General features: G+C 47.2%; 1 protein-coding gene and 1 pseudogene across 1 annotated transcript in view; one reads left to right on the top strand and one right to left on the bottom strand.

The window, feature by feature from the left end:
* Positions 1-6,287: 6,287 nt before the first annotated feature.
* Positions 6,288-25,294, bottom strand: part of NMNAT2 (nicotinamide nucleotide adenylyltransferase 2) — a 175,445-nt gene continuing 156,438 nt past the window's right edge. The window contains exons 8-12 of the mRNA XM_012639977.1: positions 22,920-22,996; positions 8,798-8,899; positions 8,591-8,658; positions 6,642-7,168; positions 6,288-6,603 (exon numbers count right to left, since the gene is read on the bottom strand). Coding sequence (XP_012495431.1) covers positions 7,066-7,168; positions 8,591-8,658; positions 8,798-8,899; positions 22,920-22,996 — 350 coding nt within the window. The 3' untranslated portion in view covers positions 6,288-6,603; positions 6,642-7,065. The remainder of the gene's footprint in view (positions 6,604-6,641; positions 7,169-8,590; positions 8,659-8,797; positions 8,900-22,919; positions 22,997-25,294) is intronic.
* On the top strand, positions 11,053-14,127 carry LOC105806752 (annotated as a pseudogene).

Here is a 25,294-nt window from a genome sequence, read left to right as displayed (position 1 = left end):
GGTTAGTTTCTGATTTACTGAACTCTAAGCCTAAGGTAGAAGTACCAAAGCAATGGAAGTAAAAATAGCACAGAAATGGCAACGGGTCCCAGAGTTAACATCTTCAGCTCCTATTTCTGAGCATCTTATTTGCCCTTTCCAACCACGAGAGCACTTTGTGAGATTTAACTGATGCTGCCTCTTAGGCATGAAGATTTATTTCTGGAACAAACCAAGCTGGGTGGAGGGTATAGTTGATATTCTTGTTTTTTTTCATCAGCTATAAAATAAAGGTAAAATCAGTAGCTTGTGGTACATATGTCATACCTCTTAATAAATTAAAATATAATAAATGAAGATCTCAACTGGGCCATCTACCCAAGTGGTGGAGGAAAGGATTCTGCTTCTGTTCACATTGACCCCAAATTCTGATAGGTCTGACCACTTTGCTTTGTCTTCTGTGGAAGTGAATGTATAATCCTGTCTTGGCCTACTCACTCACATATCCTACAGACCTCTAACTGTAATTAACAACTAGTGCCCAGAAAATGTATGTGTATTAATTAAAGTACATTAGCTTCTATATCACAAAGATCCAAAAATATGCAATAACTCAAACACAGTAGACTTTTTTTCCCCTTGATCCTGTAACAGACTGGGTGGGGAGCAGGATGGCAGGGTGGCCCTCTGTATAGTCATTTCAGAGGCCCTGCCATTTACAACATGTGACTTGTAAGGCTGTCTGGGGTAGAGGGAGGACTCGTCCACATTCCAGCTGGGTAGGAAGGGAAAAGAACATGGAGGAAGGAGACTCATGGGAGGGCCTCACATTCCAAAATCCAGTATTATGACCACACCTAATTTGCAAGGAGTCTGGAAGATGAAGTCTCTTAGTGGAAAGCCACTTCTCAGTGACGCTTCTACAATAGGAAGGGGGAGAATGCATTGTTGGTGTATGGTTATCTGTCTTTGCTGAGTATGAGATTAGACTGTACATATTCTAGGGAACTTGGTGAGGGATCCCATTAGTTAATAACTATAGTACATTCAATCATAAAAGGATTCCTCATGGATAGGTTGTTAAGAAAGTCATAAGACTTTCTTCTCCGACAAATAGGAGATGATAGCTGAGTAGAGATGGGGAATAGAAAAGTGACTATGGGACTCCCTCGGTAGAGAAATGATTCCCTCACTTCTGACCTGACAAATTGTCCCTAAGAAGAGAGAAGGGGATGTGGCTTAGAGATAGCTTACCCAAACCTAGCTTCCTGTTGCCTGTCCTTGACCTGACACTGCCAAGTTAAGGGAGGTTTCTTGCTGATTTCTTGTTGGTATGTGTAATTTGTAGTGAAAGCTTTCTTCTCCTCCAAGAGTCTTCTGATTAATTGTGCTGTTGGTAGCCTATTACACACATCATCTACTTGGACTCTTAGGGATTTCTGTTTGGAGACGGGTAGAAATAAAACTGCCCTTAGACTATAACTTTGTAGCAGCTGCATTTCTGATCTTACTCCAGGATGTGGTTTCTTTTCAGTACTCTTGGGAGGCTGGAGAAGAGGGTAAGAAGATTGTACCGTTCAATGTTTGGAACAAGTCTCAAGGACCAGGAATATGTTTATCGTGTCTTCTTTTAATGTTTTGCATGGTCACGGGGATGTTACAGAGTCTTGCTGTGGTTCAGTTTTCCCACTTGGAAAACATACTTCTCTATGCTTTCTTTATACTATTGGCTACATGCAACTTCCTACGAAATTCTCAAGATCTGAAGGTTCTAATGAGTCATAAGGGAAGAAATGTGTATGTACATGTATGTTAATTCATACTTAGTATATATATTTTATAAGTTAGTATAAGTTAGCAAATTAAGCCAGTGTTTATACTCCATTTTAAACAAGCTGTCATCATTACGCACTCTCAGGACAGAAGGGAAAAAGCAGTGTTTAGCTTTGTGAACAAAATTGCAAACATAAACACAAGTAATCAAATTACAAGTATATCAAACATCATCGTGATGTGCCACGAAATCCACATGGATACACACGAAGCTGACTAATCTCAATTTTAAATAGAAAAAAACAACAACAAAGAACTCTGAGGACCAAATGATATAAAAAGAAAAAAACTAATCTAACAAACAAGCAACTAACCTTTAAATGAGCTGGCCTAACAGAGAATTACTACTTCACCTTCTGAATCACAGCTGATGACTAGCTAACGACAATCATCATTTACACCTTACTCAATACAGGATGTATGTTATAACCAAAGATGAAATAAGAACTAATAATCACAGCAGGATTGAACAATTAACAAATTATTCATTTTTGCTTGTTTACATTGGCCAAAACAAATTGTTAAGTGTAACGATTGCTGTTTTCGTTAAGATCTTTCATGCCAAAAAGGTAGTTTTTAATTTTCACAAATATATTTTTATTTCAGAAAGTACTAATTTCATTAAAGAGCCAACGTTAACTAAAAACGGACTATGCAGACTAGTCAGGATCTAAGATTTAATTTTTTCAAACTCAGAAAATGTAGGCACAATTTACAAATTTGCTAATTATTCTTCCCCTTATAATTGTCGGTGTGGCTATATAAACTTTTATATTACACATGTGGCATGAGCTGAACCAGGCAGAAAATCTCCTGTTCTAAGTACCTTTTTACAACTGTTGTCTCCTGTAAAGACTATGAAGAAAAAGTGATTAATTCTGCAACTCACAGAGAAGGTTCTAGACCGAGACACCAGACTCTAGTAGCATTGTCTTATTTATTAACATAATCAAAACATTTGCTGTTAAACTCTTCTCCATGACTACCCTAGCAACAAAATTTTACTCAGAATATTTCACTGTGAAATGGTATTGCAACTTGAATATAGTTTTTATTAATGAATCGATTTCCATAAAGCAAATCTTACTCTTAAAATGGCAGATTATATGACCAAAAAGTGATTCAAAAAAAGCTTCCCCCTCCCCACGCCAACCCGCAAGATCACGTGGCTCAAGCTGAACTCTCAGCCCCGCGACTAGACTGAAGGTGGAGGGGAAAAGCTGTAACTCATTCCTAACTAACCAGAGCAGGCTAACAGGACACGCCAAACTCAACTACCGAGAAACCACATGAAGAGTCGCGTTTACTGGGCAGCTACAGGAAGGTGCAGCCCGGATGAACCTGGCAGAGCACTTTCGTCACCATCACTACAATACTATTCCTAAGGTGTCCTAATCGTAGGAGCTACAAACGTCCCTGTTTCCATCCTTCCCATCTCACCTGTTGGCCCTCCTGCAGTAAGTAGCCTAGGGAGAGATCCTGAGCTTTTCGTAGTCTACTGTTTTATTTTTGCATGACTGTTTTGATGAGTAAAATACAATAACATGCTTCTCTCTCTTTGTCCCCTACAAGTGTGTGTGTGCATCAGTTCGGGGAGAGTCGATCTGGGCTGTTAAAGTACAAGTCGTTGCTCCCTGCCATGCTCTGCCTTTTGCTGTCATTTGATTATTGAGTCTTGATTTCTACTTAATTCAAACAGCAAGTTCTTTAGTTCTTTCTGAGAAGCTGGAGCTTTGAAACTAGAGAACGCTGGGGAAGGGCTGGACAAGCTGAGTCTGGAAGAACGGCGTCTCTAGAAGCTCTAGCTCTGGGTTTCAGGCACTTCAATAAGAGACTTTCCTCCCCTGTTCCTAGGTACACTGAAGGAAAATGAAAGCAGAAGGCCCTAGAGGCTACCTGGGGATGGGGTGTGTGTGACTGAGGCGCCCACTAGCAGCACAGACTTCCCGGAGGACCGTTCCTTAAGGAGAGAGTCATTAACGCAAAGGGGTTTCCTCCTGCCTGTTCTTACGTTAGCCACTTTCAGTAAAATGGGAGGGACTTTTTTAGTGGTAGGTAGGAAATGAGGCTCCAGACCCCTCTTGACACTGCCATTCCAGTCCCTGCCTTTCTCCCAACCTCTGAGCCATGCCATCTTGGGTTGGCCTTTGTAGGAAAGAGCAGGCAAAGTCAGGCCTAGAGGTTATCCTGTTGACACCTCGGGCACCACTTAAGACTCTGAATCATCATTCTGGTATTGGCTGTGGCTGAGTCCCAGTCACCGTGTCCTGCCCTGGACTCAGAGAGGTGCTCTGACCTTCCCCCGACAAATGAAGAGTAGGGCGGGGTGGGGCATGGACGATTCTACCCAAAAGGGGATTTAGATTCCTTTTGTTGAAAGAAAGCTGTTTTTACAGCTTGTTTTTACAGCTTTTACAATCCCTGTGATCCACCAAGATAAGATCTGCCCCATTTCTTTCCCAGAAATCTACTTCTATTGCGCCTGTTCTTTTTCTCAGCTCTTCTCACTTTCCCTTCCCTCTCCCACACGGCTTCCCGCCTCACACTGAGCGTGCACAGCCAGCCCGGGTCCTTCTTGCGGGCTGTGGACTAAATGGGGCTTGACCAGAGTCCAGCAGAGTGACAGAGAAACAAAGGAAGTCAAGTCTTTCTCAGATCTGCTCACATAGATCCTATAAACTCTATCCATGACTCCAGATCCTTGAAAAAGCCATGTTTCCCCAGGGAACACAGCCCTGTTTTCCTTTGGCTCATTTCCTGGTTTATGATGGTTTTGCCTGGACAAAGCCTTTTCCTTCTTTGTCTCTCCAGCAATAGTATCATCCTGAGCACTTTCTGGGTCTTCCTTAGCCTTCCCCAGAGCCATCCTTTCTTGGATTCAGAGGGTCAGTTTCTGGGATTTCCTCCAAACTGTTGAGATCTCCTGATTTCTGAGGGAAACCTAGCTATGGTCTTCCCCACTGTCACATCCTCCCCTGGGACTGGCATGAGCAGGCCATGTATGGAAAACACCTGGGACAGACACAATTTAAAGTAAGGCTGGGGAAGAGCAGACATCACACATACCCCTGGTCAGTCTCACAGGGAAGTGGCGGGGCAGAGGCCGCATGGCCTAATGGCCTGAGGGCCAGGGAGATGATACCCTTTTGTCAGGTCCTACACTTGCGGTGTGTCCTTAGACCAGCCATTTAATCCAATAGACCTCTGCTCCCTCACCTTTAAAGGGGAGTGTTAGATCAACTGACCTCTAAAGTTTTTTTCAGTTAATTATTTCATATCCTTAGTCAAACACTGAGACCCAAGAATAAGATCTTCCTTTCTTCCTCTGAAGATTATTTCCATACTCTAAGAAGAATAACACCCCCTCTGGATGCTACTCTGCCATGTTCTTGTGTTGAATCCAGTTCCTTTCCCTGGAGACAAGAGGAGGATGTTGCAGATGTCAGATGTGTGGTAAGGAACATTGTCCCTGGTTTTGCGTCCCATCTGGCCCCCCCTGTGGTGCAGCTGGTGCTCCATTTTGATAAAAGTATCCTAACACTTGGGGACAATTCCTCAAAGACAACCAGAAATCCAAAAGCCAGGGACTGGATGAGAGACAACAAAACACAAGAGAGTAATTTCCTTACGGCTCTTCAAGTGGGACATGAGTGAGGCCTTAACAACCAGAATAAAACCTGTCAAAACTGTCTCCAGGAGCAGAGAGGAAGGTAGGAAATTAGGGAGAAAGGGGGTGAAACAGTTTAGTGGCTCTTAACCCATCCAAGATCTTTCTGCTGGGAACCCACTCCCCCGTCAGGCAGATTTCCTCAAGTGGTTCCTGGCTGGTGGGCTCTGCGGGAGCTGTGACCAGCCCCAGAAACAAGGCCAAGGCACTGCTTCTCAGGAAGGAACCACCTCAGGCACGGCCTGTGTCACTGCAGCTAGAGAGAGGGTAAGAACCAGCAAATCCCAGCAGGGTAACAAATTGCTTTCTCCTAGGTCATCCCAAACTTACATCATGACAGAGACATTTCCCAGCCAAACAGGCAATAACTAATTCCAATTAGCAAAGATCTCTAGGGTTGAGTGAATTCGTAGCATGTTTTGTTTTGTTTTTTAAGAAATGACTGCATTGTCAGGACTTGGCCTTGCCTATGTGATTCTTCTCTAGGAATGTGGCTAAGCATGGCTCCCACTGGCTGAGATGGGGATCTGAAGGTTCCTGGGAAATGCCTGGGCCGGTGGGGATACACACTGTGCCATCGGCCACAGCCCACATTAGTCAATGAACGGATGCCACCAGGAAATGAGGATGGATTGGCTCTTTGTGACCACAGGCCAGAGCATCAGAAAAATCGTCTTTCGGAACAAAGGAAATGGACTTAAATTCTTCTGAGAAACCCTACTATTCCCTGACTTGCATCCCAGGTTTCAGAATCTGAAAATCTCATTCCTGACCCAAAGGCTGCTGCTGCTGCTATGTGAGTGTGTGTATGTGTGTGTGTGTGTGTGTGTGTGTGTGTGATGTGTTGGAGAAGTGGAGGTGGCTTGGCCTTCTCTCCTGGGTGTGGCCCTCATGCACTTACTGAGTGCTAAGGCTGGCTACAATGTCCCATCAAAAGGGAAACAATACCACAGGAGTGCATCAAGACTATAAACATAAAGAACCATGGACACTGATTTCATCTAAGTTCTATGGGGAGTGAACCAAGAAAAATAAATAAATAAAAAGAATGAAAAGAAAAATAGCCCTTTGTAGTAAAGGGCATGCTGGGAAGGCAAGAGCCAGAGCCGCCTCCCCAGAGCATGCTGGGAGGATGGGCACCAGGGCCGCCTCCCCAGAGCACGCTGGGAGGACGGGCGCCAGAGCCGCCTCCCCAGAGCATGCTGGGAGGATGGGCCCCAGGGCCGCCTCCCCAGAGCATGCTGGGAGGATGGGCGCCAGAGCCGCCTCTCTAGAGCATGCTGGGAGACAGACACCAGTACATCTCCAAGGACTGCACTTCCCCCAACTCCCACCCCTATTCCCTCTCCCACCCCCAACCTGGAGACTAGAGGAAAGTTTGTCCAAAGATGACTGAGGAGTAGGGAATGCCATGGTTCTCTGCAGGTCCCCCACACTGTGGGGGGTTAAGTCAGCAAGTGGGAGAACAGTCAAGATGAGGAGATGGAGAAACAGAGGCAAGAGAGAAACAGGGGGACTGACAGAGACTGGGGGGCCAGTGTGTTGGCAGAGGACGAGAGGAGAGTGGAGCAGAGGCTGTGTGGCTGTTAGCCGGAGGCATTGATGTACAGCTGGCTCTTGAGGATGTAGTCGATGACCGGCTGGGACAGGTAATCCACGACATGGCCGTCCCCATGCTGCAAGGCTAGCCTGCACAAGAAGAGAGGCAGTCAGATGCACATCCATACCTGAAGCAAGGCAGGCAGCCTGGTGTGACCTCTGTCTTTCGGGGAAAGGGTGTACCGGTGTCCCCAACATCCCACTACCAGCCTGTGCTTAGGTTAAGCCCTCTGTTCTTCAGTTTTCTCCTCTGGAAAATGAGGGTACTATTTGGGCCAATATCATTCAGTTATTAACATGATTAAATGAGTCATTATGCAAAGCACTTAGAATAGCACCAAGCACACAGTTGGCATCTTAATGTATAAACTATTCTTTTTTGTTAAATAAATTTTATAGTGTATATTTAAGGTATACAATATGATGTTACAAGATACATATATAGTGTAGTGGTTACTATAGTGGAACAAATTAATATATCTATCATCTTAGTTACCCACTTTTTCCCCTTGTGGCAAAAACAGCTATAATCTATTCATTTAGCAAAAATCCTGAATACAATACATACACTATTATTAATTATAGCCCTCATGTTGTACATTAGATCTTTCTCCTTGTTCATTCTACATATTTGCTACTTGGGATTCTTTGACCTGCATCTCCCCATTTTCTATCCCTTTGGCCCCAACACTCGTAATTGCTGTTATATTCTCTATGTATTTGACCTTTAAAAAAAAAAGATTCCACATTATGAGTGGAATGTCTGGCTTATTTCACTTCGCATAATGTCCTCCAAGTCCATCCGTGTTGTGGCAAATGTCAGGATCTCCTCTTTTAGGGCTAAATGTATGTATGTATGTATATCTACAAAAGTTTCTTTATCCATTCATTCATTGATGGGCACTCAGGTTGTTTCCATATCTTGGCTATTGTGAATAATGCTGCAATGAACATGAGAATGCAGATATCTTTATAGGGTGGCGATTTCATTTCCTTTGGGTACATACCCAGAAGAGGGATTGCTGGGTCATATGGTAGTTCTATTTTTATTTCTTTAGGAACCTCCATACTATTTTTCATAATGGCTGTACCAGTCTACATTCCTGCCAGCAATGTACAAGGGTTCCCTTTTCTCCGCATCCTTGCCAACACCTGTTATCTCTAGTCTTTGATGTTAGATAGCTATCCTAACAGGTAGACGTGGTACTCACCATGGTTTTAATTTGCATTTCTCCGATAACCAGTGATGCTGAGCACCTTTTCATGTATCTGTTGGCAATTTTTATGTCATCTTTGAAGAAATGTCTATTCTAGCTAATGGACTTCCCTCCAACCCCCACCAGCCTTTCAACAGTAGATGGGTGGGGACAAATAAATGAGGTCCAGGCAGGAGGCTGAATATGGAGCAGCAGGTGTCTGCCTGAATCTGGGGGTCACCTTTAACTGAGGAGAGCTGCGTGGAAACTTGTAAGCCAGTTCAACCAAAGTCTCTCTGCCATTCGTCAAACGTACCTGCTCTTGGTTGAGCTGACAACAGACATGGGATGGTTGATGTCATCCTTCACCACCATTATGTTGTTCTGAGGATAGAGCAGACAGAGCAGGTTTCCAGTCCCTCACACCGAGCTCCGCTTGATCCCTCACCCCTCCAGCCCTCCCAGGACTCTCAGGAAAGGGTCACATCCCAGAGATACACCCACGGGGAGATGGAGGACTCACTTTGTACTTGCGGAGTATTGAGGAGTGATTCATGATTCGATCTGTGTCGGCTGCGTCCCGGGGCACCACCACAATCCCAAAGTCCCCAACAATCACCTCCATCTGAAGAAACAGAGAGAGCCCTTTGGTGACACCATGACCCTAAACTCCCACCAAGAGACTATGTAGCAAGCTGGAGCCATCTTCCATTCTTCCATTTGGAACCAAAGCTTTAGTCCCAAACTGGCCTTCTTGGCCCCATCAGTCAGCTCCTTCAAGTAACAACCCATACATAACTGTGTAGTAGAAGGAGTGGAAACCTTGCCTGGCACATAGAGGACACCTAATGAATACTCTGCACTGAATGAATGAATGCACTCTCACATATCTGGGCAAGATCTCTTCAATTCCTGAGGCTCCTGTTGAGTTCATAATGCTGCAGAATTACATGAATGACATATGATCCTCACCTGATAGACACCCTCGTGGGCGAAACAGGTCCCACTATCCAGCAAGCATACCTCAGCCCTCAGCTGGACTTCATGAGAGGGACTGAAAGGTTCCCCTGGCTCACTCATGTGAAAGCAGCTGTTGGATTCAAGGGTAGCCAAGAGCAGGGAAGTGCTTAGAAGGTATCGCTGTGTGCCCAGGCAGTGAGAGGATGACGATGATGATGATTGTTGGGGTCACTTCTGAGATCAGCCTTTGATAGAAGCTTGGTGCCATAATGAGGAATGAATCCTTGTTTTCATTACCAAAAAAAACCACTTTTCTTTTTCTGATTATAGATGAAATACGAGCTTAGAAAATCCATAAAAAATAAATAGCGATCAATTATAATCACACAATCCAGGTAACCACCGTTAACACTGTATTTTTGTCCAGTGTTTTTTTCTTTCCAAATAGGTGTATATAGGCCCAATTGGATTAAACTGCAAAATTAGTGATTGTCCCTGCATTTTTTCTTTTAGCGTTATATTGTGAGCATTTTCTCATATCATTAAAAATGATTTGAAGACATAAGTTTAAACATTTTGTATATTTCACACCATGATATATTAAACCAGTCCTATATTGTTGTGGAAAGCGTCTGGTTACTTCTGACCTTTTGCAATTATATACAACACTTTGAAGAAGATCTTTGTACATAAATCTTTTATCACATCTCTGATTACTTCCTTTGGATAAGAAGTAAAATAACTGGATAAAAGGATATGAACTGGATATATTTCAAGTTTTTGAGACATATTGCTAAGTTACTTTCTGAAAATTTATGCCAATTTTTATTTTCAAAGAGCCTGAAAGTTATGGCATTTAATCTAGCCTGGGCATATTACTGCTTAGATCTTGCCAGTTATGGACTCTGGATGGGGACAGGGAAGAGGAGATGGGTCCCTTCTAAGCAGCCATGCTCATTGAGCAAGACCTGCTTGGGAGACAAGATTTTTTCCCATAATTTTCCAAACAAATGCTGCAAAAAGAGATATTCTGGAGCACTGTGTGGCCCATTCTTCTCTACCGGACGATTTCTACACCAGCAGAATTCCATTTCTAAGCCTGATTCATTGGTTTTGTGTACATTGCGTGTGTGTGGGTGTGTGTGCACAGCCTGAATAGTTCCGCCAACCTTTACTCTGCTTCTCCCATTCCTTACAGCTGGACCTAGAGTTGCAGCTGGAACTCTGATGTTGAAATAAAAAGTTGGCCAAAGGTGCCGTAAAAGTGAAGCTGGGGAAAGAAGTTAAAAGCTGGATGTAGAGTATCAGAGCCTCCATTGGATCATGCCATTTGGAAGACAGAGTATTATACAACATGCTGCATCCACCGGTAGTGTTCAGATCAAGTAAACTGGCATGAAATCTTTTGTCCTATAAACCGAGAATAACAGGGAGGGGCAGGGCAGGGAGTTGGGGTTAGTCAGATCCTTCTGCCATAGCTTTTAGAATATTGCACTGGGATTCACTACTCAGACACTGGCTCTCAAATTTGGCTACACGTCAGAATCACCTGAGGGGCTTTTAAAAATTCCAAAGCCAAGCTCACACTCAAGATCAATTAACAAAGGGTACGGGACCCATGCAGCAGTATTTTTTTTAATTCCTCTGTGATTCCAATATGCAAGTTGGAGCCCCAGTGGTCTGAGTGCTAAATTAAAACTCCAGGGGAATTGGTATGGCAGAGAAAAATAGAAAGGAGAAAGGAGGAGAAGAGGAGAGGAGAGGGTAGAAGAAAAGGGAGGGGAGGAGAGAAGAGAGTATCCATCCAAGCTGGTAGACATGGAGATTCCTAAGCTGCCTGGTTATGTACTTGTTTCAAAATAATCTGGTGTAGACTGCATGATGTAGGATCTGCCTTCAAGTTGATTCTGAGAACTTGATGGCTGTTTCACGTATGAGACGTGTGATAACGGGGCTATTTAAAGCAAGCATTCTAGTTTAAAGCATGAAAATAACAGCTCAGAGCGGCAGTCTGAGCTCACGGGGGAATCCTCCTGTGGGCGACATTAGTGCAGCTGCTGCTCCCCACTAAGAACCTAATGATCTGAGCACCCAATCAATAACTGTGCCAGGCTGATCAGTGGGTGGCAAGCAGATGGAGACCTGGCTGCTTGAGGTGGTTTTCTTTTCCAGAAAAGAGTGAGAGGCTTGTTCCTGGGAATCACAGATGGGGTGAGGGCTTTAGGGGATCACTGCAGGGGTTCAGGCCAGAGACTGAAGATGCTCTCTGCTCCTTTGGCCAGACACCAGGGTATGGATGTGATTTCACGCTGGAGGGTATCTGTGTGTGTGTGTGTTTCAGGGGTGCGGAGGTGCTAGGTGCTAGAGTTGGCGAGATGTGCCCTTGGTCCCATCGGTCCCATCTCCCTCCGGGGGTTGGGCTGTTCCTCCCACCCTACCCTCACTCCCTGTCTTCACTAGGCCTCCTGACGCCACCTCCTGTTTGTCTCCTACCTCTCTGGATGGGACTTTTCGTTCTCCCTATGCTAATTTCTTCTCTTCTCTCTGACCTTGAGCCCCTGGAGTCTCCCAGAACCCAGTCCTTAGACCTCTTTTCTTTTCTATCTACACTCCCACCCTTAATGATTTCATTCAGTCACAAGGCTTCAAAGACACTCTAAAGGCTTCCAGGTTAATACTGCCAGCATATACTGCTCTCACGAACTGCAGACATGTGCATTAGCTGCCTTCTCAATATGCCCACTTGGATCTCAAGCTTAATCTCCACATGTCCATGAGCCCTTGGACCTGTTGACATAACTAAATAGATACATCACCTCTTCAAATGCTTTTCCTATAGTCCTTTTCATTTCAATAAATAGAAACTGTTCTTATAATTGCTCAGACCAAAAGCCTTGGTATTTTCTTTGATTTCTCTCTTTCTTTCACATCCCACTTTAGTCCACAGGGTAATCTAATTGACTGTATCTCCAAAACAAATCCAAGAATCTGCTCATTTCTCACCATTTCCATCACTTCTACCCTGATCCAAGCCTCCTCTGATAAACTGAAGAACGGCCCCCAAAGATATCCAGGTCCTAATCCCCAGAACCTGTGAATGTGGCAAGAGACTCTGCAGATGGGATTAAATGAAGGATCTTGAGATTATCCTGCGTTATCTGGGCAAGCCCTAAATGTAGTAACAAGTATGCCTATAAGAGACGGGCAGAGAGAGTTGAGACCAAAGAGAGAAGATGACGTAAAGAAGGAGCAGGGAGAGATCTGAAGACACTATACTATGGCCGTGAAGACGGAGAAAGAGGCCAGAAGCCAAGGAATGCAACAAATGCAGCTCTAGAAGCTAGAAGAGTCAAGGAAAAAGATTCCCCTGTAGATCCTCCGGAGGGAGTCCAGCCCTGCTAACTTGGTTTTGGCCCCATGAAACCTATTGCAGACTTCTGGCTCCCAGAACTGTAAGAGAATAGATATGTGTTATTTTAAGCCACCAAGTTTGCAGCAACAGGGAAACTAGTTCACTTCCATTATAACTCCTTGGATTGCTCTGGTCTCCCTGTTATTTTCTTGCCTTTTTCAGTCTATTCCCAACAGCCAGACTGATAATGTTAAAATATAAGGCAAATTGTGCTGCTCCTTGGCTCAAAACCTTTCACTTAAATATCACTTTCTTGGTGAGATCCTCTCTGGCCACCCTAATTAATGTTGCATCCCTTGCCCCCCACTCACCCCCAATACCTAAATTCTCCTGAGAGTTGCATGCCCACCCTTTAGGCTCTCTGAGCAGTACCAAGGTGGTTGGCAAAAACAACCCCTTTACAAAACATGGCAAAAAGCAGCCAAGAAGAAAGTTCTGTTCCATTCTCTAAGAATGGTATGATGGGAACGCACCAGCTATGTTCAATATAAGAACTATTGGAAAAGCCCTAGTCACGAACACTCAAGGAACCAAGGGTTCCTTGATAGCCTCAAGGGTCATGTGTTTGAACCAACCTTCCCAATCTGCAAAATTATGAAGTGGCATTTAGAAAATTTTCAAGCTAATTACTGAGAATGTTTAGGAAAAAAATTGCCTGACTAACTTCCATGGCCTGGATCTTCCCCATGATAAAGTGTGCTCCATGGTCAAAAAATGGCAGACTATGACCGAAGCTCATGTTGATGTCAAGACCATGGATGTCACGCCTGTAATCCTAGCACTCTGGGAGGCTGAGGCGAGCGGATCATTTGAGCTCAGGAGTTCGAGACCAGCCTGAGCAAGAGCGAGACCCCATCTCTACTAAAAAAAATAGAAAGAAATTATCTGGACAACTAAAAATATATAGAAAAAAATTAGCCGGGCACGGTGGTGCATACCTGTAGTCTCAGCTTCTCAGGAGGCTGAGGCAGGAGGATCACTTGAGCCCAGGAGTTTGAGGTTGCTGTGAGCTAGGCTGATGCCACGGCACTCTAGCCCGGGCAACAGAGCAAGACTTTGTCTCAAAAAAAAAAAAAGAGAAAAAGATGGTCATCTGCTTTGTCTGTTCTGTGTTGGTTTTACTAAAAAACACAGCATCAGACGTGGAAGCCCTCTTAGGCTCAGAACCAACAGATCTGCCAGATCTGGAAGATGATGGAAATCACAACTGAAGAGGTGCAGACAAATGACTTGAAAGAAATGGTCAATAAATTGATTCTGGACAGCATTGGAAAAAACATAGAAAAGGCTTGCCAATCTGTCCTCCCCCATGAGTCTTCATTAGAAAAGTAAAAATGCTCAAGAAGCCCAAGTTTAAACTGGGAAAACTCGTGGAGCTTCATGGTGAAGGCAGTAGTTCTGGAAAAGCTACTGAGGGAGAGACAGGGGCTGATGTTGAATAAACTGATGGATATGAGCCACTGGACCAAGAATCTGTTTAAAATTCAGACTTTTAAGGGTGACAAATAAAAAGTCTTATTTGTGAAAAAAGAAATCAGATCAAATCAAATCAACAACAACAAAGCGGATTTCCCAGACCCTGCCCTGGGAATTTTGATACGGTACTTGTCAATGCGCTGGAGCCTCTCTTTGTAAGGCCCCCTAATGCTTCTGATGTGCACTCACCTTGGGAAGTGTTGTTTGAAATCACATGGACAGTTGCCTAAGCTGCTAACACTCTGGGCTGGGTTGGGATGAGGTCAAAATGCTATAGCTATAGGAAAAGCACATCGGCACTTCTGGGAATTGCAGCAAGAATGAACACATTTCCCCCCTCTGCCCTAGGGAGTGGGGGTGTAAGCGCAGACACCTGATCCCAGGAAGCAGGGAGTACTCAGATCCCCCTCCCCACAGAGCCTGCAGGAGTGTGCCCAGGCACCTGGCACTGAGCTCTTGGTCCAGCACCTCTTGTCTTCATGAAGAGCTCTCTGTGGGTCTACGCTTGGGGGTGGGGAGGGACAGGGAGTGGGTAGCCAGTGCAGCAGAGCTGTCCTGATTGGTAGATTTCATTCCTGATGGTGGCCAGTGTGACCTCCCACTGGGAAGGACTGGGGCCCAATCTTCACCCCCTGCAGCACACAGGGGCCCTCTCAGTTTAGCTCTGGCCTGTGTCATGCCTCAGAGGTGGGACATTTATCCTGCTTCAGCTTCCTGCTCACACGCACAGCTTTGATCTCATCTTTTCATCTTCTAGTCAAAGGCTCCCCAGGGGACGTAGGGGTGGGGATGGGGAGAGGAAGTGGGAGGGGGTAGACTCCACTTCCCCAAATGAGGGGAATCTGAGGGAAGGATATGAGACATGGTGAGGCAGGAAGCACTTTGGCCTTGGGAGAGAGAACACTCATGAGCCAGGCGGCAAATCTCTTGGAAGGAATGTGGAATTGTCATCATCCCCGAAGAGGCTGAATTTCAAGATCTTCCCTGCTGGATTTCAGGGGACACTTTGGATGGATGCCCTGTGGTCTTTGCCAGGCAGTGTCCTAGACTCTAGGGACACAGGGTTGAGCAAGGCAGATATCCATCTCTTAGACAGATCAGTATCTAGTGGGAATCATTAAGCAAATGAGTATTTCCAATTGTACCTACTGCTATGAAGGATAAGGGCAGGTTACTCCTGGATGGCTAATATCTTATAGTGACTAATATATTACAGGAACTGGCAAAAGTTTGGGCCACATCTTATGGTGGAGGCAAACTGTCTTACGGGCTAAACTCCTCCAAGTCGTCCCCAGGTATCCTTTCATTCTTTCATTCGGCAAACTTTCATTGAGTGTGTATGGTGAATGGGCACTGTTCTGGCATCGGTGAGTAAGACAGGCAAGTTCCCTGTACTCACAGAGCTTACCTCCCAGTGGGGAGAGATCATAAACAAATACCTATATAAATGAGAAAACACCAGGTAGAGCGAAGTATACAATATGGATTATAAAACAAAATGACCCTTATGTTGAAACCCAAATGACAAGAAAGGGCTGGGCATGGGGATGTCTGGGGAAGAGCAACCCCAGTGAGGCCACAGCTAATATAAAGGCCCTGAGGTGGGGAAAACTATTCAAATACACCAAGTGGACGGGAACGCAGAGAGGTGGGGAAAGTAGACAAGGACCAGATCATGACAGAGATGGGGTTTCATTCCAATTGCAAAGAGAAGCCATTAGAGTCTTTTAAACAGAGGGCTTGACTTCCATTAGCAACAGGATCCCACGTATACTGATTTATCCTGGCAGGCCTAACTGGTAAGATCCTCCCTGAGGGCATTCTGAGATCAGAGTTCAGAATCCCGACCTTCTCGCCCAAACAGCATTCTGAAGGTCCAGTGCATCCGGGACTGAGCCCATGGTGTTTCTAATCCAGATGAGGGTGATCAGGGAAAAACATGGGGCCATCAGGAATGAGGGGAAGAAATATTTATGAAGGTATCTATTATGTGCCAGGCACAAGCACTAGGAGCTTTATTTATACCACATTTAACTCTCATAACAACTGTCTTCTGAGACATGTGCCTCAGTTCTTATTTCATACATGGGGAAACCAAGGCTCAGTGAAATTTAATAACCTGTCCAATTTGCACAGCTAGTAAGCGAATTTGAACCCACTCTGGTCTGCCGTAAAGGCTCTTTCCGCCACATCACATCTCTTCTAGATCCATTTTTAAGACATGTTTTAGTGACTTGAAACTTTTTAGATTTGAAAAATATATCCTATTTTATTTTTTTCTCCCAGCTTTCCACAGGTTAAGTCCTCAATTCATCACTCTACATCACTGCCTAGAGTACACAATTTTGTATACTTCTGGGTGGGTTAAAAAAGATACAGGCAGAAAGCTTCCAGCAGAAGCCACACGGCGTGTGAGGAGCTTCTGCACCGTGCTCCATGCATTTCAGTGAAGCATCCCCAACCTTGTTCTGGCCCCTGCCTCTCTCTGGAAGGAAGGCTGGGTGGAGGCTTGAATGGCCAGAGTCAAGAAGGTGGGAATGCATTTCCAAGATGGCTCTCTTAATGAAAAGCAACAACAACAACAACAAAAAACAACATCCTTCAGAGGAGCTTCCTAGAGGAAATCATCCCCACTCCCAGTGCCCAGCTGACTGTGGAGGTGGGCAGGAGGGGATTCCAGACTCAAGGCAAAAGCTGGAAAACCAAACCAACGGCGCCTTTCGCACGAGAACCACCAGAATCCCCCATGATAGTTGCTGAGCCTCCTGCCCTGAGCCTGTGAATTCGGCATCAATCTCACCAGTGTGAGGGCCTAATCCCTGGGGTGCGAGAGTCCACCAGGCTTCCTGGCTGCGGCTGGACTGTCTGATAAAAACCATCTGAGCCTGAATAACCCAATGTTTGTCTTTGTTCCATTTATCCTGGGGCCCTGGGATTTCTTCTGGAGTGGCTAATGCCCTAGGCTCTTCCTCTGTTTATTTTCTTTGGTTGTTTTCCCACCGCTGATGGATGTAGGAAGCAGTTAGCCCATGGCTGGTTGGCTGGAAAAATTTAGGATGCAGCCAATTAGAACCAGCCTGCGGAATGTTGGGCTTTCGGGAGTGCAAAAAAGAAAAAGAAAAAAGAAAAAACAATTTCCTCGTTGGCCCATCTCTGGCGCCTAATGTTCCATCTCTAGATTTTCACTCCTTTGGGTTAAACATTGACCCTTGCTCATTTAAAATGCACATACCCTTGTGAGCAGCTAATACACGGAATCATTAAACTTAATGATTTTGCTGCTTGCTCAAAAGTTAATACCTTCCCCCCCAAAACCAAGATAAACCTATTTCAACCAACCAGAACCATCTCCCCAGAAGGTCTTATTTCCAACACTGGATCCTTCCTACTCAGAAAAGCTCTTCTCTTTGCCCCTACTTAACCCAGTCCTGCCCATGATTCAAAGCCCAAGTCCTCCCATGTGGCCCTGGGACACTGTACTTTGTTACTCTCGCTCGTCTGTCTCATCTGGGTTAAGGGTCTGAACACCCTGCCATTCAATAGCTACATGGCTTTGGAAGAGTCATAGTCCAACCAATCCATTTGAGCCTTGGTCTCCGCATCTGTTAAATGGGAATAGAGATTCCGCCTTACAGATGTGTTCTGGGGGTTAAGCGAGATTATCCATGAGAAACAATCAGTCTCTATTGTCTGTCTCCCTGACTAGACACTGAGTGCACAGTTGGGTACTTTGTCTACTTCGTTTTCTCTGTTACCCCACCCAGAACAACAGTGTCAGCCACACAGTAGGTGCTCAATACGTAGTGTGAAATAAGTGAATAACAGTCAACATTTATTGAGTGTTTACTGGGTTCAGGAGCTCTTCTAAACTTTGCACATGTTTTATTTCATGTAATATAAAGAAGTAATATAATAAAAAGTATTTTTACACTGCAAATGCCTCAAGGGCAAATACATGCTACGTTCATACTGGACGCTCAGTAAGTATGTGTTGCAAGATTGACTGAAGGAGGGGATGCTTGGATCAGAACGCATGTGCCTGCCTTCCATCATAATATGATGGAAAAGCATCTGGCAGCGTTGTAGGCTCCCTGGACAACCGGTTTTGCCAGGGGGAGACGAGTGAGTATAAAAGCTTTCTGCTTCACAAATCTGCCTGAGGCTGACCCTGCAGGCTTTGGCCTTGATTTCCCACAGTTCCTGATCCCTGCCTGGATACCCGCCTTGGTGCTGGTGTCAGGACACAGTGAAGCAAGGCATCAGGTCGCCTGGGGGAGACTAGTTCCCTAACGAAGAGCCAGGGATGAGTAGGATCAGAGCCTGGGTCCTGGTCTCCGAGGCTGGTCCAGGGGGCTGCATCTTGATTTCTCTTAGAATTCAAGACTGAAAATGCCAACCGCCAGGCCACACAGCGGCCCTTTTGTATTCCACTTGAGAGACACTCGATGAACATGAATGGAATTTTTTTCCCCATGGAATGCAAGGGGAAGGGTGTGTCGCTGGTCAGAGAAGGTCAGAATTCGCTGTGGGCCGATGGATCTCAGTGCCTAATGGGAAATGCCACAAGGATGTGTTTGGGGTGGGGGTGGCGTTGTCCCTTTAATTGTGTGATTCGATTTCTGGATGGAGAGCTTTGGTTCAGGAATTCAAGGTGAAAGAAAGAGCAAAGCTGACTCAGTGGGGAGGGCGTGGCCATGCTGGACGGGGCCTTGGCTGTCCCGCTGTCACACGGAACAGACCTGCTCGGCTGGTGTCCAGCCTGGCTGGAGGAAAGGCTGCTCCACAGCCCCCTCGAGATGGGGCGAGGCTCCCAGTTCTCCCAGATCTGTTTGAACAGTGGCTTCTCCCCTGCCTTGTTCCTGAGGATTCCGCAGAAGAATGGGAGGACAGAGTGTGGAGCCGGGGCCCAGGGCTTTGCCAGCAAGCAGCTTGGCTCTCCTCCCTGCACTCCTGTCCCCAGGAACAGGTAGGCTTAGGGCGCCGGGCCCACGGCCTCCGAGCAGCGGTCTGCGGCAGCAAGTTCCACGTGCGGCTCCCGGTAACAAAGAGAAATGAGTTCTGACAAAGGGGAGAGAGTGAGAAAGAAGACAAAGGAGCCGGCCGGGGACGGAAGCAGGGCTCACCTGTCTCACCCCTGGGAGTCTCGTGATTAGGAACTAAAATTCCCAAATGGTCCATTTCCAGGCAAACCCCAGACAGATGACAGAACTTGCTGGTTCAACAAAGAGGGCTCACCCTGTGCCCCGGCTTGGAAGATGATCCTTTTCCAGACCTTGAGATCCAATCTCCCCACATACGGACAGAATCTAGTTGCATGCCCCCTGCAGCCCCCTCTGCCTACCCCCAACCCTGTTTCCAGCAGAGAGCCAGACCCTTCACAAGAGGAACTTGCAGGACAAAACCAGAAATCTTGGCAGTCAATGGCCTTGAACTCATTGAAGAAATTTCGCTAAAAGTCCTGAGGAGGGGAGAGAAAATAGGGAAGATACCTTCAGAATCCAAAGAAAGAAGCGTCTCTGTTGCCCTCACACCAACTTTCCTGACAGTAAGAAGCACCTAGAGATCTGTGAAGCCCACCTGGGCGGCACGCCAGGGGCAAAGCCTCAGAGGAGAACAGCCCCGGTGACCTTAGGAGGGCGGGGCCCAGACTGGGCCAGGAGTCCTCTGCCCCGGCTGGGTGTGGAACTTTAAGGGACCATGGCGGCTCGGACAGGGAAGAAGTCCGTGGGTGACCCCGGGGGACTAAGATTGAAGGACTGTCCTCACGTTCAGGGCACACAGGAGCCTCTCAGCTCTGCTAATCAATAATGACTAACACTAAACTGCCACTATCCCTGTAGGATAGGGATTTGCAATGGAATTTTAATTTGATTTAAATAAGTTAATGTGATATTTCTAGCACACCTCTGTTGCAGGCTGAGATTCACACTCGTTATGCGAGGAAACAGCTCTTTAGACATTGCCCCCCTCTATGTCAGACGCAATGATTCTAAGGACCTCGTAGACAGGCTGTGGCTGAGGTCGGGGACTGAGCAATGGGCCGGGGTAGGGGGAGGCGGGTCTGCTCCAGGCTCTAGAAAGCCCTCTGGAGCCAGCGTGAGGGTCTCCTTCACCCGATCCTTCGCTGTGTGGGCAGAGGACTGGAATTCTCATCGCCCTGGACAGGTTAGATGTGTGTCCCTGCTGGCTGGGACAGTGGTGCCCTCTGAGCACAGCCAGGCTGGGGGCCCAGGGTCCCCAGGGCAATCGACCATGCTGGTTGGCCCAGGACTGAGGGAATTCCCAGGATGTGGGAGTTTTGGTTTTAAAACTCGGTAAATCCTGGGGAAACTGGGACTAGTTGGTCACTCTCCTTTGCTGTCAGTTCATCAGTTTGGAGCTTCCAGGGCGTGCTCCAAAACGATCCATCTCAGACTGGAGGTTGGGATTGGGATAGGAAAATCCCTTTCCTTTTTCCGTAACCACCCAGAAAGTACTGGAATTCTATGATCCCCCTCGGGAATCCAGAAAGGGAAGAGAGTCAGGGCGGAGACGTGGCCAAGCTGTCAAGTGAGAACACATTCGAACAGACTAGACTCCGCCTCCGCTGTCACATTCCTGGTAAATCGACAGCTATTGGTTTCTCAGATCTTCTGTTTTAACCACCCCACCCTGGTCTCAATACCAGAGACCAACCAGAAGAGGAAAGACCTTCCCCCTGGTCCTCAAATGTTGGTGTTAATATCTGACCACGCCCGCAGCAGCCGTTCTGTAGAGAAGTCAGAGGCCCTGCGATCTACGTCAGCAACCTCACCGGGAGCAGCAGAGAGGGACTGCCCTACAGCCAGGGCCCCAAACTCTGTAAGCTTCGGGCTCCGCAAAGCCCGGGTCTGCCCCGGAGAGGGGGCTGCTCACCCTGCACACTTGGTAAACAGGCCCCAGGGACTCCCTGCGGGCTGCTGACTCCAGCCCTCTAAATCCCTCCTGACTGCCCAGGCCTCCCCATAAAATGGGGCCCCGGGCAAGCGTGCAGATTTGCCTGGATTCCCAAAAGAGCTTTGCTGAGATCTTGTACAAAACGTTCCCCCCGTTACCTTTTACTTTCACAGCGCCCTGTGAAGCAGCGAGGAAAGCGAAAGCTCATTAATCCACTTAATCCAGAACTGAAAGGAGGTTTAAAATTTCACCTGCAGGAAGTTGTTCCAGGATGGAGATGAAAGCATTACATAGTATAATTCGCTTCTTTGAAACTGTCCCTCCCCTCTTGGTCATCTCACAGCATGCTAGCATGTATGCCTCTCGCCTTCAATAGCTGTGTGTGTGCATCTGTGTGTCTATCTGTAAATTCACTCACTGACGGTTCTTGCACGTGACCGTGTGTCAGGTACTGGCCTAGGCACTTTAAATAGACAACATCATGTAAGTCTTCCCGTTATACCCATTTTAGAGATGGGGAAAACTGAAGCTCAGAATATATTTTGTCATGAGCTATGTTGGAGCAGAACTGAAATCTTAGGTCTGACCCTGAAGGTTGCCTCTTTGGTCTCTCTCTCTCTCTCTCTCTCTCTCTCTGTCTCTCACTCCAGAGACACATAAATATAAATGAAAAGATTTCATATGTGTATGTCATGCCACCTAATGCTGAGGGGCAAGGGTTGTACTGTATTTTTCTTTAGAGTCTCAGAATGCTGTAGATAATATTTTATAGATTTATTATTATTATTTATTTGTTTTTATTTTTTGGAGACCGAGTCTCACTCTCTCACTCTGTTGCCCCAGCTAGAGTGCAGTGGAGTCATCATAGCTCACTGCAACCTCCACCTGCTGGGCTCAAGTAATCCTCCTACTTCAGCCTCCAGAATAGCTGGGACTACAGGCATGCACCACCATGCCCCTGCTAATTTTTTCTATTTTTGTGGAGATGGGGTCTTGATTTTGCTCAGGCTGGTCTGGAACACCTGAGCTCAAGGGATCCTCCCACCTCAGCCTCCCAGAGTGCTACGATTACAGGCATGAGCCACTGTACCTGGCCTAACGTTTTATACATTTAAAAAAACAACTGAGGCCCAGAGGAGTTGACTGATGTGCATGGAGTCACACAGCAAGATAATAAAAAGTCCACTACGTCTGGAATTGCTGCCCTGGGAATTCAGCTTGCAGAGGGCTATGGGGTTGGGAGCTAGCATCAGCTCAGGCTATCAGATGAATGAATTAATGAGAGCCCAAGAATGAATGTATGTGTGAAGAGTGAGTAATTTATGGATTAGCTGATGTAAGACCATCACAATCAAGATCTGGCAACAAAAGATGTCCATGAAGCTTCTAAGTGGTATAAGTTTAATTGCTTGGTTCCCTCAAGCCAAGTCGATTGCCAGAAGGATCCTACTGACCTTTCGCCATTAACTTCTCCCCTCTTGACCCCTTTTCTTGTTGAGGGAATTCTAGGGTGGTATTTGGTATTTACTACCTCTTCAAAAGGAACCAAAGGAAAACAAAACACAATACTCTCAAAAGGGCAAAGGTATTTTTATCCCTCCCTTCCTCCCACCTCCAACACACCCCTCTAAGCATGACTCTGCTTGGAGCACGGCATTCTGTGACTCGGGTTGCTTTTTTCCCAGGGGCTCTACGGGAGCAAGCTTGAGCAGTGAGTGCACAAACGCAGTAGGAGAAGCTTGGGGGTAGGTGAGAGTTCTCTAGTGAGGTGAATGGATCGCCCGCCTAGGAACTCAGGGGCGGTGGGAGACTTACGTTAGGGTACCCTTCCCAGCCTTCCCAGCCCCCGCTGCGTGCCGCACCAAACCTCGTTGCTACTCACATCTGCCTCGTTCCACAGCCCTGGGATGCAGAAGGACTCCAGCAGGTCACTGCCACACAGCAGCAAGATCCGCAGCTCTGAGGGGGGAGCAAAGTTTGCAAAGGGAGTAAGTGGAGATCTGGGAAGCATTCGACTCTCAACCTTCTGCCCCTGACGGACACAGAAGTCCTGCACCCTTGGAGCCACGGGGCCCAGCTCTCCCAGGCATCCCCGCACCAGGGTGTACGCCGTGCAGAGACCTCTGCTCGCCTCCTCCTCTCCACCCCTGTGGGAGGAATCACTCATGCAGAGAGTGAACAGAGAGGGTGATCAGCTGTCCTGGGTTGCCTGGGACAGATCTTTCAGGGCCGAACCAGGATGGTTGGTCACCCTAACAGAGACCAAGCCAGCCACATGCCTTGTCTAAGGTCTAAGGGCCCCTCTCTTGTTCCGTACTGAGCGCAAGGGTGGACAAAGTCTGGATCCTCTGCTGTTGTGCATTATCTGGGGCTTGTCTCCCCGGCACACTGGGGGGAGTGGGGGGACCCTGAGCACACCCATGAGGTAGCTGAGTTTATCAGATGTGTCCTCTACATGGCCATGGTCCTCAGCAAAGGGCTTGAGAAGCGAGGCTGAGGCCCCCTCCCCATCCTGTCCTCTTCCTGGCACCCAGGCATACTTCCTGCTGGTCAGTTGTTTTTCTTCCCTCATTAAGCCCTCTCTGAAATGTCCCAGGGAGGCCCACTGTCATTTAAAACAGGCACCAAACTGATTTGCTTATTAAAACTGAGCAATGGAGAAAAAAAGAAGCCTGGGATTTGGAACACCATGGGGAGAGTCTTCACCCACGATGGGACTCAGGTGGTGTCTGTGTCTGGCTCCCAGGCACCCCAGCGACAATCTCCTCCCCCAAGAGGCCGAGGCTGTGGGCATCTTATCTGGAACAGCGAGAGAGCCCTGCGCTGAGCTCACACCACCAGCCTTCCAGAGACAGCTGCCGCCAAGGACCCTGAGCACGCGAGCTGTGAGAGAGGCTGCCGACAGCTCTGCCTGCCTCAGACCCCACAGCTCAGGCACCTGACGAGGACTTTCAGATGGTGAGCTGGCTCCTGCTGCGGAAGGAGGCTCCAGATGGTTCTGAGGCCGGTGGGAGGCTGTTACATTGACAATGGGCAATGTCAGCGTCTCATCTCGTCATCCCACGGTCTGGGCAGCCCCCCATCTCAAGGAGCCCCATTGAAGGCTGGGATCTTATCTACTAAATATTCCTGCAGCCTCTCTTCCCTCCTCTCTCTCATACCATAGTCTGATGATCTGTTTACGTGCAGGGACCTTAATTTATCTTTGCATCCCCAGGGTGTGGCAGAGTGACCGTCCTACGGGAGGTGCTCAGACATGTTGGATGGGTGAACCAACAGACCAGCTGACAAGAGAGGCCCTACAGGCTGCCTGAGAGCCATTAGGACAATCTGGGGATGGTCCTGGCGGTCATCGTGGCCTCTGCTCTTACAGCATGGGGACACTGGGGGGAAACGCTTGCCCGAGGCTGTGGCACCCCCTCCCCCATGTCGGACCACCAGGTTGCTGGCCCGACTCCCCAGCTGTGAAGATGGGCCAGGCAGGTAGGGCCGAGAGGAGCCAGACTGGGCCCACTCCTGGGATTCTGTGGGTCCCCATGCCCCCCTTAGTGCTCCCGGCGTTCTAGGCCATTTATCTGTTGAGAGGCCGAGGCTCTGTGACTCTGTTGCCTAAATGTTCAGTTACGTGTCATGTCCAGAGGATGTGCTGGCCCTCAGCTTTCTCCACATCAGGGGTTCTCAGCTGAGGGCAATTTTGCAATTGCTAGGGGACGTCTGGCAATATCTGGAGACATTTTGGAGTGTGAGGACCGAGGGGGAGATGGTATGCTGCTGGCATCTAGTGGGCAGAGGCCGGGAGTGCTGCTAAGCATCCAACAAGGTACAGGACAGTCCCCGCAGCACAGAATCACCTGGTCCCAAATGTCAGTAGTGCCAAGGTTGAGAAACTGCTTAGAGCTATGAAAATCTCTTTTCTATACTCAAGCCAGGGACTCACTTTCCCACTCAAGTATAAAGTGGGATTTTTTTTTTTTTTTTAACAGAAAGTTAAAGAATGGCGTCTCCTCCGCCTTTTCCTGCAGGACCAACACAGATGCATCCGCCGCAGACGGGCGGCCGGGCGGGGCCCGAGATCCCGCGCGTGGCCGCTGGAGGGCAGCAGGGACTTCCCTCGGTTTCTTGTACGTGACGCAGCCAAGTTCCCAGCCCACCAGTCCTTGGCCTGGGGCAGCCCCGGGAACACGTAAATGGGGTCACGGATGCGAATGGAGCCGGGAGAAAATGGCTTTTCCTTCTTGTGTAGTGTGAAAGGGGATT

The sequence above is a fragment of the Propithecus coquereli genome, unplaced genomic scaffold, assembly GCF_000956105.1.
Source record: "Propithecus coquereli isolate 6110/MARCELLA unplaced genomic scaffold, Pcoq_1.0 Scaffold146, whole genome shotgun sequence".
In the NCBI taxonomy this organism is placed as follows: domain Eukaryota; kingdom Metazoa; phylum Chordata; class Mammalia; order Primates; family Indriidae; genus Propithecus; species Propithecus coquereli.
Note: the sequence above shows the minus strand (reverse complement) of the source record. Positions and strands in the feature narration are given on the sequence as shown.